Source organism: Lampetra fluviatilis, chromosome 71 (assembly GCF_964198595.1).
Source record: "Lampetra fluviatilis chromosome 71, kcLamFluv1.1, whole genome shotgun sequence".
In the NCBI taxonomy this organism is placed as follows: Eukaryota; Metazoa; Chordata; class Hyperoartia; order Petromyzontiformes; family Petromyzontidae; genus Lampetra; species Lampetra fluviatilis.
This window is the reverse complement of record NC_136345.1, coordinates 3,645,811-3,659,258: the sequence shown is the minus strand read 5'-3', so window position 1 is coordinate 3,659,258 and position 13,448 is coordinate 3,645,811. Positions and strand designations below refer to the sequence as shown.

The 13,448-nt window shown below is 53.4% G+C and overlaps 2 protein-coding genes across 2 annotated transcripts; both read left to right on the top strand.

Moving 5' to 3' along the window:
- Positions 1-3,482: 3,482 nt before the first annotated feature.
- LOC144952969 (uncharacterized) lies at positions 3,483-8,367 on the top strand. Its single transcript, XM_078883452.1, has 3 exons — positions 3,483-4,324; positions 5,609-5,890; positions 7,050-8,367. The coding sequence occupies exons 1-3, from the start codon at positions 3,503-3,505 to the stop codon at positions 7,338-7,340; spliced, it is 1,395 nt and encodes a 464-aa protein (XP_078739578.1). The 5' UTR covers positions 3,483-3,502; the 3' UTR covers positions 7,341-8,367.
- Positions 8,368-10,227: 1,860 nt separating this feature from the next.
- On the top strand, positions 10,228-13,063 carry LOC144953057 (DNA-directed RNA polymerase II subunit RPB11-a). Its single transcript, XM_078883580.1, has 4 exons — positions 10,228-10,417; positions 11,416-11,505; positions 11,818-11,992; positions 12,402-13,063. Exons 1-4 carry the CDS (start codon positions 10,365-10,367, stop codon positions 12,435-12,437), a joined length of 354 nt encoding a protein of 117 aa, XP_078739706.1. The 5' UTR covers positions 10,228-10,364; the 3' UTR covers positions 12,438-13,063.
- Positions 13,064-13,448: the final 385 nt, after the last annotated feature.

Genomic DNA, 13,448 nt, shown 5'->3' with positions numbered 1-13,448 from the left:
TTAGCCACGCCCTCGTATCATCCAGCTCCGCCCACAACCCCTTTAGCCCTGTCGCGTTAGCCTCGCCCCCTATCCCTTTAGCCCCGCCCCCTGTCCCGTTAGCCCCGCCTACTTCTCCCCTGAGCCCACAAAGACAAAGGTCCCCCAGATACTCAAACTCTTAGTTCTTTCGGTAAAGTCACGTAGGTAAAAAAATTTAATTAAAATTAACAAAAATAAAACAATAAAATCACGACTTTCACTTGATACAGATATTTTTCTGTGACAGTTTCACCTGAAGACGGAAGCTTGTGTTGCCTCCGAAACGTCGTGATTTTATTGTTTTATTTGTATTAATTTTAATTTCATTTTCTTACCTACATGGTGACTTTACCGAAAGAATTAAGAGTATGAATCCTTGCAGTCACGAAAACTTCAAATCTAGAATTAGTCCCCCAGGTAGCCTTTCGAACAGACTTTTGGGGCAAGTGCAGCCCGTCACGAACACACGGAGGATGGGTTGCTGCGGTGTTCAGAATCATCTTATTTAATGTTTACACTTTTTTTTACCTCACGAAAGAATCCGAAGAGATATAAAGCTCTTTGTTGCTCGTTTCACAGACGGCCGCAGTCGATGTTCGCTTTACAACAAAGCGAGTCGCCCGAAACCGGAAGAAGTCTTCCGTTTTCAGTAGCTCGCCACTAAAATGCTGCTGCCGCTTCTGGAAGACAACTTTCACCATTCGGGCGGGCACCAATAAAGCACGGCTGCCTCTTCCGGAAGATGTCTTCCGTATTCGGAATCGCTGCCGCTAAGACCCCGCTGCCTCTTCCGGAAGACTTCTTCCGTATTCGGAATCTCTGCCGCTAAGACATCGCTGCCTCTTCCGGAAAACGTCTTCCGTATTCGGAATCGCTGCCGCTAAGACATCGCTGCCTCTTCCGGAAGATGTCTTCCGTATTCGGAATCGCTGCTGCTAAGACGCCGCTGCCTCTTCCGGAAGATGTCTTCCGTATTCGGAATCGCTGCCGCTAAGACGCCGCTGCCTCTTCCGGAAGACATCTTCCGTATTCGGAATCGCTGCCACTAAGACACCGCTGCCTCTTCCGGAAGACATCTTCCGTATTCGGAATCGCTGCCACTAAGACACCGCTGCATCTTCCGGAAGACATCTTCTGTATTCGGAATCTCTGCCGCTAAGACGCCGCTGCCTCTTCCGGAAGACGTCTTCCGTATTCGGAATAGGTGCCACTAAGACACCGCTACCTCTTCCGGAAGACTTCTTCCGTATTTGGAATAGGTGCCGCTAAGACCCTGCTGCTTCTTCCGGAAGACGTCTTCCGTAATCGGAATCGCTGCCGCTAAGACACCGCTGCCTCTTCCGGAAGATGTCTTCCGTATTCGGAATCGCTGCTGCTAAGACGCCGCTGCCTCTTCCGGAAGACGTCTTCCGTATTCGGAATCGCTGCCGCTAAGACGCCGCTGCCTCTTCCGGAAGACATCTTCCGTATTCGGAATCGCTGCCACTAAGACACCGCTGCCTTTTCCGGAAGACATCTTCCGTATTCGGAATCGCTGCCGCTAAGACGCCGCTGCCTCTTCCGGAAGACGTCTTCCGTATTCGGAATAGGTGCCACTAAGACACCGCTACCTCTTCCGGAAGACTTCTTCCGTATTTGGAATAGGTGCCGCTAAGACGCTGCTGCTTCTTCCGGAAGACGTCTTCCGTAATCGGAATCGCTGCCGCTAAGACGCCGCTGCCTCTTCCAGAAGACATCTTCCGTATTCGGAATCGCTGCCACTAAGACGCCGCTGCCTCTTCCGGAAGACGTCTTCCGTATTCGGAATCGCTGCCGCTAAGACGCCGCTGCCTCTTCCGGAAGACGTCTTCCGTATTCGGAATCTCTGCCGCTAAGACGCCGCTGCCTCTTCCGGAAGACGTCTTCCGTATTCGGAATAGGTGCCACTAAGACACCGCTACCTCTTCCGGAAGACTTCTTCCGTATTTGGAATAGGTGCCGCTAAGACGCTGCTGCTTCTTCCGGAAGACGTCTTCCGTATTCGGAATCGCTGCCGCTAAGACGCCGCTGCCTCTTCCGGAAGACGTCTTCCGTATTCGGAATCGCTGCCGCTAAGACACCGCTGCCTCTTCCGGAAGATGTCTTCCGTATTCGGAATATCTGCCGCTAAGACGCCGCTGCCTCTTCCGGAAGACATCTTCCGTATTCGAAATGGGTGCCACTAAGACGCCGCTGCCTCTTCCGGAAGACGTCTTCCGTATTCGGAATAGGTGCCACTAAGACACCACTACCTCTTCCGGAAGACTTCTTCCGTATTCGGAATAGGTGCCGCTAAGACGCTGCTGCTTCTTCCGGAAGACCTCTTCCGTATTCGGAATCGGTGCCGCTAAGACGCCGCTGCCTCTTCCGGAAGACGTCTTCCGTATTCGGAATCGCTGCCGCTAAGACCCCGCTGCCTCAGCCCCCCTCACCCCCCCCCCTTTTTCCCCCACCCCCCCACCCCCCGCTACCCACCCCGATACTCCGATTGATGCTCCTGCTGCTGTTGTGGAGTGGCTCATGCAGCCAGCGATGGCTACAGGGTTTTGGTAGTACATGTTTCGATTTAAAGCTTTCGTGACTGCAGGGATTCATCTTCTTGGTCCTTTCGGTAAAGTCACATAGAATGGAAATAATAAAATATTAAAATAAAACATAATAAAATAATATAATAAAGTAATATCATAATAAAATAAATATTTTGTATGCTTTGCTTTATTATTGTATTATTTCCATTCTACGTGCCATTTATTGTGAAAATTCCGTCACAGTTCCTACGATTGCTTTTTCATTGCTTTAATGGCTTTATTTTGGTGCTTTAAAAAAGTGTATTAGTTTAGCCGTGTTTGTGTTGTTGTAGTACAGAGTTAGACTGATGGCCTTAATCTAAGTTGTCTTGTGGTTGTTGTTGTTGTTTGACTTGCATCCCACTGGGATTTTTGCACACAGCGTCACAACCCCAACTAGGCCACGCCCCCAACTATGCCACACCCCCACTAGGCCACACCCCCAACTACGTCACACGCCCCCAACTACGTCTCACCCCCACTAGGCCACACACCCAACTACGTCACACCCCCCACTACGTCACGCCCCCAACTACGCCACACCCCAACTAGGCCACACCCCCAACGAGGCCACGCCCCCATCTACGTCACACTCCACACTACGTCACACCCCCAACTACGTCACACCCCCACTAGGCCACATCCCCAACTAGGCCACGCCCCCAACTACGTTACACCCCCCACTACGTCACACCCCCATCTACGTCACACCCCCACTACGTCACGCCCCCAACTACGCCACACCCCAACTAGGCCACACCCCCAACTAGGCCACCCCTAACTACGTCACCCCCCCCCACTACGTCACATCCCCACTAGGCCACACCCCCCACTAGGTCACACCCCCCAATTACGTCACACCCCCACCACGCCCCTCACTTCCCCAGTCGCCAGCAATGGCGGCCGCGGTGTTTCTCTCTCGGGCTCTGGGAGCGGAGCAGTTCGGCGCTTGGCGCGGCCGCTGCTGTCCCTGCTGTCGCGGCCGCTTCGCAGCGCCCTGCGCCGTCCCCGCCGCCGCCGCCGCCTCCCTCCGGCTCCACACTCGCGGCGCCTCCGACGGCCGCGCAGCGGTTGGACAATTTCCCCGTGCGCCGCCACCGCCGTCGTTTCCTAGCGGCCCTACCGCCTGGGAAGCGCCTTGCTCGGCGAGCCTGAGGGCTTCGGGGCGGTGTAGGCCTCAGACTCCGCCGGCGGCCCTGAAACTGGGGCAGATGCTCTCGTTTGGGTCGGCGGAGACGGCGACGACAACGGCAACATCAGCAGCAACATCATCATCAGCAGCAACATCATCAGCAACAACAGCATCAGCAGCATCATCATCAGCAGCAACATCATCATCAGCACTATCAGCGTATTTGACATTCTCCTCAGTAACACCACCACCACAATCATCATCAACAACAACAGCATCAACAACAGTATCAGGGGCATTAACAACAACAACATCATCATCAACAACATCAGCATCACCATCAAAAGTAACACCATCATCAGCATCATCATCACCCACACCATCACCCTTGTTCAAACAACAGCACAACCACCATCACCCATCACGCACGTACCACACCATCACCATCACGCCACACCGCACATCCTTCACGTCTCACTTCCACACATCACCACCAACATCATCACCAACATCACCATCATCACCACCATCACCGACGTCATACTACGACGTCCTTGGCATCTCGGCAGCGGCCACCACGGCCCAGGTGACGGCCGCCTACCACACTTAGTAGTACACACTCACTAGCACATACACTAGTACACACACACAGACACACTAACACACACACTAGCACTCACTAGCACACACACACACTCACTAGCTCACACACTCACACTAGCACATTAACACACACACTTACTAGTACACACAGACACACTAACATACACACTAGCACTCACTAGCACACACTCACTAGCTCACACGCACTCACACTAACACTCTAACGCACACACTAGCACTCACTAGCACACTAACACACGAACACTCTTACACCCACACACTCACTAGCTCACACACACACTAGCACACTCACACACAGACACACACTTACTAGTACACACACGAGCACTCACTAGCACACTAACACACGAACACTCTTACACCCACACACTCACTAGCTCACACACACACTAGCACACTCACACACAGACACACACTTACTAGTACACACACGAGCACTCACTAGCACACTAACACACGAGCACACACACTAGTACAGACACACTAGCACAACAACAACCGCCATTCGCCACTAAGTGGCGGTGACGTAACAACGACGCTTGTGCCAGGCCATGTGCACCTTGAGGCTATCACGTGAAGTGTCGAACGCCCGCTAGCAGGAGGTCACGGGGCAGACACAGCAGGTGCCACAGGTCGACTGACTGAGATGAGTGGCTGATGCACCACCTTTGCCCCCACTGTACCAACTTGCTGTGCTTTAGCCACCCGGCGCTCCGCTCATTGTTGTGAGCGTCGCTCAGCCCTCCGTTGTTGCTGGAGGGCGACTGCCTCCAACTGCCCAGTAGCGTCCTTTACGAGCCTCCTCCACAGAGGCCGATCTTGACACCGCTGGTACCAGTCATCGGCAAGTCAACTCAGCTCCACGTCCTCCTGTACCACATCACTCCATCTCATACACACACTGACACACACACACCGACACACGCACCGTCCGGCACCACGAGGAGGGAGGTAGGGGGTTGTTTTTGCCGGACACTCTACTAACACAACAACAACAGCCATTCGCCACTAAGTGGCGGTGACGTCACCACGACGCTTGTGCCAGGCCATGTGCACCTTGAGGCTATCACGTGAAGTGTCGAACGCCCGCTGGCAGGTCACGGGGCAGATCCAGCAGGTGCCACGGGTCGACTGACTGAGATGACCGAGATGACTGGCTGATGCACCACCTGTGCCCCCTACTGTGCCAACTTGCTGTGCTTTAGCTACTAACACACGCACACTCTCTCACCCTCTCACGTCCCAGGTGAAGGCGGCCTACTACCGCCGGGCGTTCGCCTGCCACCCCGACCGCAACGTGGGCGACGCCGATGCGGCCGCCCGCTTGTGGCGCGTGTGCGAGGCGTACCGCGTGCTGGCCCACCCTGCCCTGCGCAGGCGCTACGACGCCGGCCGCCTCAGCCCGGCCGAGGCGGCCGCGGCCGGGCGGCCACCTCGCGTGCGGACCGGGGCCACGGACGGAGGTGGCGGCGGTGGTGGTGGTGGGGGTGGGGGTGGAGCGGCGACGGGAGGGACGAGGGCGAATAAGGTGAGGGTTGTACTATGGTGTGTGTGTGTCTGTGTGTGTGTGTATCTGTGTGTGTGTATCTGTGTGTGTAGGTGTGTGTGTGTATCTGTGTGTGTGTGTATCTGTGTGTGTGTATCTGTGTGTGTGTGTGCCGGTAAAGGTCCTGGCAAGGATTATTCAACATCGCCTTGCTAGGCACGCTGAGGAGAGGCTTGCGGAGCCCCAATGCGGTTTCAGGAAAGGGCGGTCCTGCACAGATGCCATATTTTCTGTCCGCCTGCTACAGCAGAGGTGTAGGGAATTCCAACAAGATCTACAACTCTGCTTTATTGACCTGGTCAAGACCTATGATACCATCAGTTGGCCTGGGCTCTGGGTTGTTCTTCGTGCTTTTGGAGTCCCTGACCCTCTGCTCATGATCAATAAGGACCTTCATATAAGAACAGGTTTTCCCCTTTTTGGCAATAAAACAGTTTGTGTTAAGATGTTAAAACACCCAAACTGAAACCATTTGCCAGGAATCATGTCACTGCATTAAACACATATACTTGTGGTGAAAATACATTAAAAAAACATCCTCTAACAGCATATGCATTGTCTTTGAGACTGATTGGTCCACACCAGAGACAGCTTTCTTTAGAGCCTCGTCTCACGCAGTGTCAGAGCAGAGGACAGCGCCACAAGGCGACCAGCACAAAGACGATGTCCCTGTCAGGACATTGAGAACTCGGGGTAAGCAGCTACATCATGGGACCTCCTTTGCCAGTGTCAAAATAGAAGAATCGGTTTAACATGCACACACTCACCATCACACACTCACACTCTCTCACACTCTCACTCACTCACGCACTCACCCACACACTCACGCACTCACCCACACACTCACACTCTCAACCACACACTCACCCTTACACCACGCACTCACCCACACACTCACCCACACACTCACTCACACACTCACTCACACTCTCACTCGCTCACTCACACACCCACTCTCACACCCACTCTCACACCCACTCTCACACCCACTCTCACACCCACTCTCACACCCACTCTCACACTCACTCACTCATCCTCTTCCACTCTCTCACACTCAATCACACACACACTCTCGCACTCTCACACCCACTCAGACTCACTTCCCCTCACCCCCCTCACCCCCCTCACCCCCCCCCCCCAGCCGTGCCCGTTTGACTTTGACGAGTTCTACCGCGCCCACTACGGAGCTGCCCGCGAGGCCGCTCTGCGCGCCAAGCGGCTGCGGGAGCAGCGGCACCACCAGCACCACCAGCACCACCAGCAGGGTGACCGCCACGGGGGGGAGGGGGGGGGGCGATGGGGGGGTGGCCTCACGCCTCCTCGTGGTGGTCGCCACGCTCGGCGCGGCAGCGGCCATCTCGTCTCGCTCGGACTCGTGACGGCGCTGGTGACGTCACCAGCGTCGTCATCACCGTCATCATCACCGTCATGATCATCTACTGACATCATCACCGTCATCATCACCGTTATCATCATCTATACTGACGTCATCACCGTCATCACCGTCATCATCTATACTGACGTCATCACCGTCATCATCATCTATAATGACGTCATCACCATCATCATCACCTCTACTGACGTCATCACCGTAATCACCGTCATCATCGTCTATACTGACGTCATCACCATCATCACATCTATAAATAATGACGTCATCACCATCACCTCTACTGACGTCATCACCATCACCTATACTGACATCATCGCCGTCATCATCTCTGACGTCGCCTCCTCCTACTCTCCCTCATCATCATCACCATCATCTTCCCTCCCCTCCCTCCCCTCCCTCCATCCCCTCTCCTCCCCTCCCTCTCCTCCCTCCCCTCCCTCCCCTCCCTCCCTCCCTCCCTCTCCTCCCTCCCCTCCCTCCCACCTCCTCCCTTCCCCTCCCCCTCTCCTCCCTCCCACCCTTCCTCCCTCTCCTCCCCTCCCACCCTTCCCTCGTATGGGGCACGGGGGGGGGGAGGTGGAGGGAGGGGAGGGATGGGAGAGAGGATCCGACAGGCAAAGTTTGCACAGCGGCTTTCATCCGCGTTCGATGGACCGGACGTTTGGATCGGTGCGAGTGCCGGATGATCGGTCCGGTGCCGGCTCCCGGCTCACGAAACATACATACTGCAAGGCGCAACTTGTGTTCTACCGCGCTGTTCGTAGAGCAAAAGACAAAGCTCCCCCAGGAAGCCTCTAGCAGGGCTGTAGGGGCACGTGCTGCTAGTAGCGAGTAGCACCACCTATGATGTACACACAGACAAAGCTCCCCCAGGTAGCCTCTAGCAGGGCTGTAGGGGCACGTGCTGCTAGTAGCGAGTAGCACCATCTATGATGCACACACACAGATAAAGCTGTCCCAGGTAGCCTCTAGCAGGGCTGTCACTGGCGGTGTTGGCCGTGAGTGGGAATCAAACTCGGGTCGCCGGGTTCGTAGCGTAGCGCCAACCACCACTACACACACTACTATACACCACACTATACACACTATACACTATACACGACACTATACACTACTATACACCACACTATACACTTCATTACACTACGCTATACACTACACTATACACTACTATACACTTCATTACACTACGCTATACACTACACTATACACTACTATACACTACACTATACACTACACTATACACTACTATACACCACACTATACACCACACTATACACTACTATACACCACACTATACACTACTATACACCACACTATACACCACACTATACACTTCATTACACTACGCTATACACTACACTATACACTACTATACACTTCATTACACTACGCTATACACTACACTATACACTACTATACACTACACTATACACTACACTATACACTACACCTTACACTACACTATACACTACTATACACTACACTATACACTACACTATACACGACACTATACACTACACTGTTATACACTACACTATACACTACTATACACTTCATTACACTACGCTATACACTACACTATACACTACACTATACACTACTATACACTTCATTACACTACGCTATACACTAAACTATACACTACACTGTTATACACTACACTATACACTACTATACACTTCATTACACTACGCTATACACTAAACTATACACTACACTATACACTACACACACTACACCTTACACTACACTATACACTAGACTACACACTACATGATACACTACTATACACTACACTATACACTACTATACACTACACTATACACTACACTATACACTACTATACACTTCATTACACTACGCTATACACTACACTATACACTACTATACACTACACCTTACACTACACTATACACTACACACTACACTATACACTACACTACATGATACACTACACTATACACTAGACTACACACTACATGATACACTACACTAGTGCTGCGACTCGTCATGAACCGTCACGTGACGCTGAGCCTTGCTGATTGGCTGTGCCGGGTTGGTGGTGGTGGCGGGTCTCTCCGACACGACATTTACACAATTTGCGCCATCGAACGCCAAACAAGAAGACCTCGAGACTTGAAGCTTGCGTTACTACAGCAATTCAGACCCTTTGGCTCTGTCGGTAAAGTCACGTGGGTAGAAAAAAAAATATTATAAATCACGACCGCTTGTGTGTTGCGCCCGAAACGTCGGGACTTATTTTATTTTACACCTACGTCACTTTACCGTCCATAAATGACGTCACGCGATTTTGGACGATTTTTGACCCCCCCCCCCTCAAATATGACGTCACAAAGCTCTGCCCCCCCCAAAAAAAAATATATAAAACATGCTTCAAATCGCTTTAAACTATTGTCATTGTAGTGCGTATTTAATGTGGCGCTGCACTCTGATGTTGTAGGAGAAAACATTTATTAAAAAGTATATTTAATTAAGTAGAACGTGTTGTCTATATTTATCTAAAGTTGCGTATTCTGATATGACGTCACATTTCTCACCCCCCCCCCCTCCTCGTCACATCGTCACAAATATCTGACCCCCCCCCCCCAGGTGCGTGACTTCATTTTTGGACGGCCCAAGGTCTCCTGTCTCCGCATTAGCCGCATTCATTTAAAATGACGTCACGGCGTTGTGTTTGTCCGTTGTGACGTCACGACGTAAATACTTCAAAAGGTGACGTCATCGGCACGTGTTGTTTGGGGGGCGACGTCATCGTCGCAGTTGAGACGCGGTCTGGTCACGTACCCCCTGAACCAACCGGCGGATGACGTCATCGACACTATCGACGGCGCGGGACATCACACCTCCCCTTTGCCCAACCGGTGGGTGACGTCACGTCTCCCCCCTTTTGCCCCCAACCGGCGCGGTTGACGTCACCGCCGCCACTGAACGCGGCCGTGAGCGCGCGCGCAAGGCGGCGACTTCTTGAGGATTTTGGTCGAATCGAGTTTCGACTTCGACGAGGTTTTTGTTTTCCACGACGAGGACGCCGTTTAAATCATGAACGCGCCGCCGGCCTTCGAGTCGTTCCTGCTGTTTGACGGCGAGAAGAAGTGAGCGAAAGATCGGTTTTATTTTGTGCTCGCGTTTGGGGTTCCCTCAAACCTCGGCAGGGGAGGCTTGCCCTGGCTCCCCGCCCCGCCGCCTGGGAGCGCGCGACCCCGGTAGCAAATCCAGGCGAGCGCCGAGGCTTTGTAGGCCGCGACTAGGCCGCGGACGTCGGGGTAGATGTTGACAATTTATGTTTTAATCTTCATTTGAAGCTTTCGTAGGTAGAACAATAATACAAATTATTATTTACACAGACAAAAATAATATTATTGTTCTACCTACGTTACTTTACCGAAAAAAAAACAAATATAATTTTTTGTTCAAGTCGAATGATTTGAACGAATTTTTAAACATTTTTCTCGAGTCGAACCAGGCACCGTTCACCGCCCGGGTCTCCAAGCTTCGATTTCCAGGAGTTGGGAGCTTGTTACTGACTTCGCTGGAGAGGCTGAGATGTTAACTACCTCGCCTGGTACGCAGGAGGTCGTGGGTTCCAATCCCGACCCTGACGCCTGCTGCTGCTGTTTATGTAAAGTCTGCGTCTCTCTCCCTTCTACACGTTTAGAATCGTCGTGCGTACGATGTCCGCAGAAACAATATAATATACAGGCGGCCTGGCGTGGTGCTGGCCACCCACCCCCTCTCTGTGTGTGCCACAGTGCCGGTAGCCTTCATAGGTGGTGCTGCTAGCAGCACTTGCCCCTGCAGCCCTGCTAGAGGCTACATGGGGGAGCTTTGTGTACATCATAAGTGGTGCTACTCGCTACTAACAGCCCTTGCCCCTACAGCCCTGCTAGAGGCTACCTGGGGGAGTTTTGTCTGTGCATCATAGGTGGTGCTACTCGCCACTAGCAGCACTTGCCCCTACAGCCCTGCTAGAGGCTACCTGGGGGAACTTTGTGTGTACTTAGGTGGTGCTGCTCGCCACTAGCAGCACTTGCCCCTGCAGCCCTGCTAGAGGCTACCTGGGGGACCTTTGTATGTGTGCTGCGTGTGCCAGGATCACCATCACCAAGGACACGAAGGTGCCCAACGCTTGTCTCTTCACCATCAACAAGGAGGACCACACGCTGGGCAACATCATCCGGGCGTGAGGGCCTCACACGCACACACACAGGATGAGACTCACTGGGGGCTCACAGAGCCAGACTCGGGCTCCCACAGGGTTCAGTGTTAATCAGTGAGGCTCACAGGCAGACTAAGGCTCCCATAGGGTTCAGTGTTAATCACTGGGGACTCACAGAGCCAGACTAAGGCTCCCACAGGGTTCAGTGTTAATCACTGAGACTCACCGAGCCAGACTCAGGTTCCCACAGGGTTCAGTGTTAATCACTGAGACTCACAGAGCCAGACTAAGTTACTCTGTGTAACCCACCGTGTCCCCCCCCCGCTCCCCTACCAGGCAGCTGCTGAAGGACCCCCAGGTGCTGTTTGCAGGCTACAAGGTGCCTCACCCCCTTGAGCACAAGGTGGTGGTGAGGGTGCAGACCACGTCCGACTACAGCCCCCAGGAGGCCTTCACCAACGCAGTCACAGACCTCATCTCGGAGGTGTCGCTGCTGGAGGAGAGGTTCAAGGTGCGTGGGTGGGTGGGTGGGTTGGTGAGTGGGTGGGTATGGGTGTGGGTGGGTGAGTGGGTGGGTGGGTGAGTGAGTGGGTGGGTGAGTGGGTGGGTGGGTGGGTGAGTGGGTGGGTGGGTTGGTGGGTGGATAGATGAGTGGGTGGGTGAGTGGGTGGGTGGGTCAGTGAGTGAGTGAGGGGGTGAGTGGGTGGGTGAGGGCGTGAGTGTTCATAATGAGTGGGTCTTGTTTTTAATGATCAACCCAAAACCTGCCCCTCTCCCCCACCTCTCCCCCACCTCTCCCCCACCTCTCCCCCCTACCTCTCCCCCCACCTCTCCCCTATCACCCCCCCACCTCTCCCCTATCACCCCCCACCTCTCCCCTCACCTCTCCCCCATCACCCCCCACCTCTCCCCCCGCCCAGGTCGCAATGAAGGACCGCCAGGAGGGCAATGAATGAGTCGGAACCAAGTCACATGACCACCCAAGTCACATGACCACCCAAGTCACATGACCACCCAAGTCAGTCACATGACCACCCAAGTCACATGACCACCCAAGTCACATGACCTCCTACAATACACACGCAGACAAAGCTCCCCCAGGTAGCCTCTAGCAGGGCTGTAGGGGCAAGAGCTGCTATCCCCAGTGGCGATGTTTACTGCACACAGTTCGAGAATCGAACTTGGGTCTTAGCCAGGTTCGTAGCGCAGCGTAGCCGTGAACACATCCACCACAACAACGACTACCGCCACTAAGTGACGGTTACACACACACGCGTACACACACACACGCGTACACACACACACGTACACACACACACGCGTATACACACACGCGCGTATACACAACTACTGTGTAGACTAATAACACAGGCAAAGATCCCCTGTATAGCCTGTAACACACTGTTGGGGCAAGTGCTATGAAGGCTAACGGCACTGTGGCTACACACAGAGGGGGTGGGTGGCCAGCACCACCACGCCCGGCCGCCTTTGTCTCTCCCCAGTGGGCGGTGTTTCCATGGTGATAACAACGCACGCGCGCACACGCGCACACGCTCCTTGTGTAAATAAAGTTTTCTATGCGTCACAACGGTCTGTTTATTTACTTGTATTGAGACCGGGTCTCAGGGTCTAGAGTAGAGACTGGGTCTCAGGGTCTAGAGTAGAGACTGGGTCTCAGGGTCTAGAGTAGAGACTGGGTCTCAGGGTCTAGAGTAGAGACTGGGTCTCAGGGTCTAGAGTAGAGACTGGGTCTCAGGGTCTAGAGTAGAGACTGGGTCTCAGGGTCTAGAGTAGAGACTGGGTCTCAGGGTCTAGAGTAGAGACTGGGTCTCAGGGTCTAGAGTAGAGACTGGGTCTCAGGGTTTAGAGTAGAGACCGGGTCTCAGGGTCAGAGTAGAGACCGGGTCTCAGGGTCTATAGTAGAGACTGGGTCTCAGGGTCTAGAGTAGAGACCGGGTCTCTGGGTC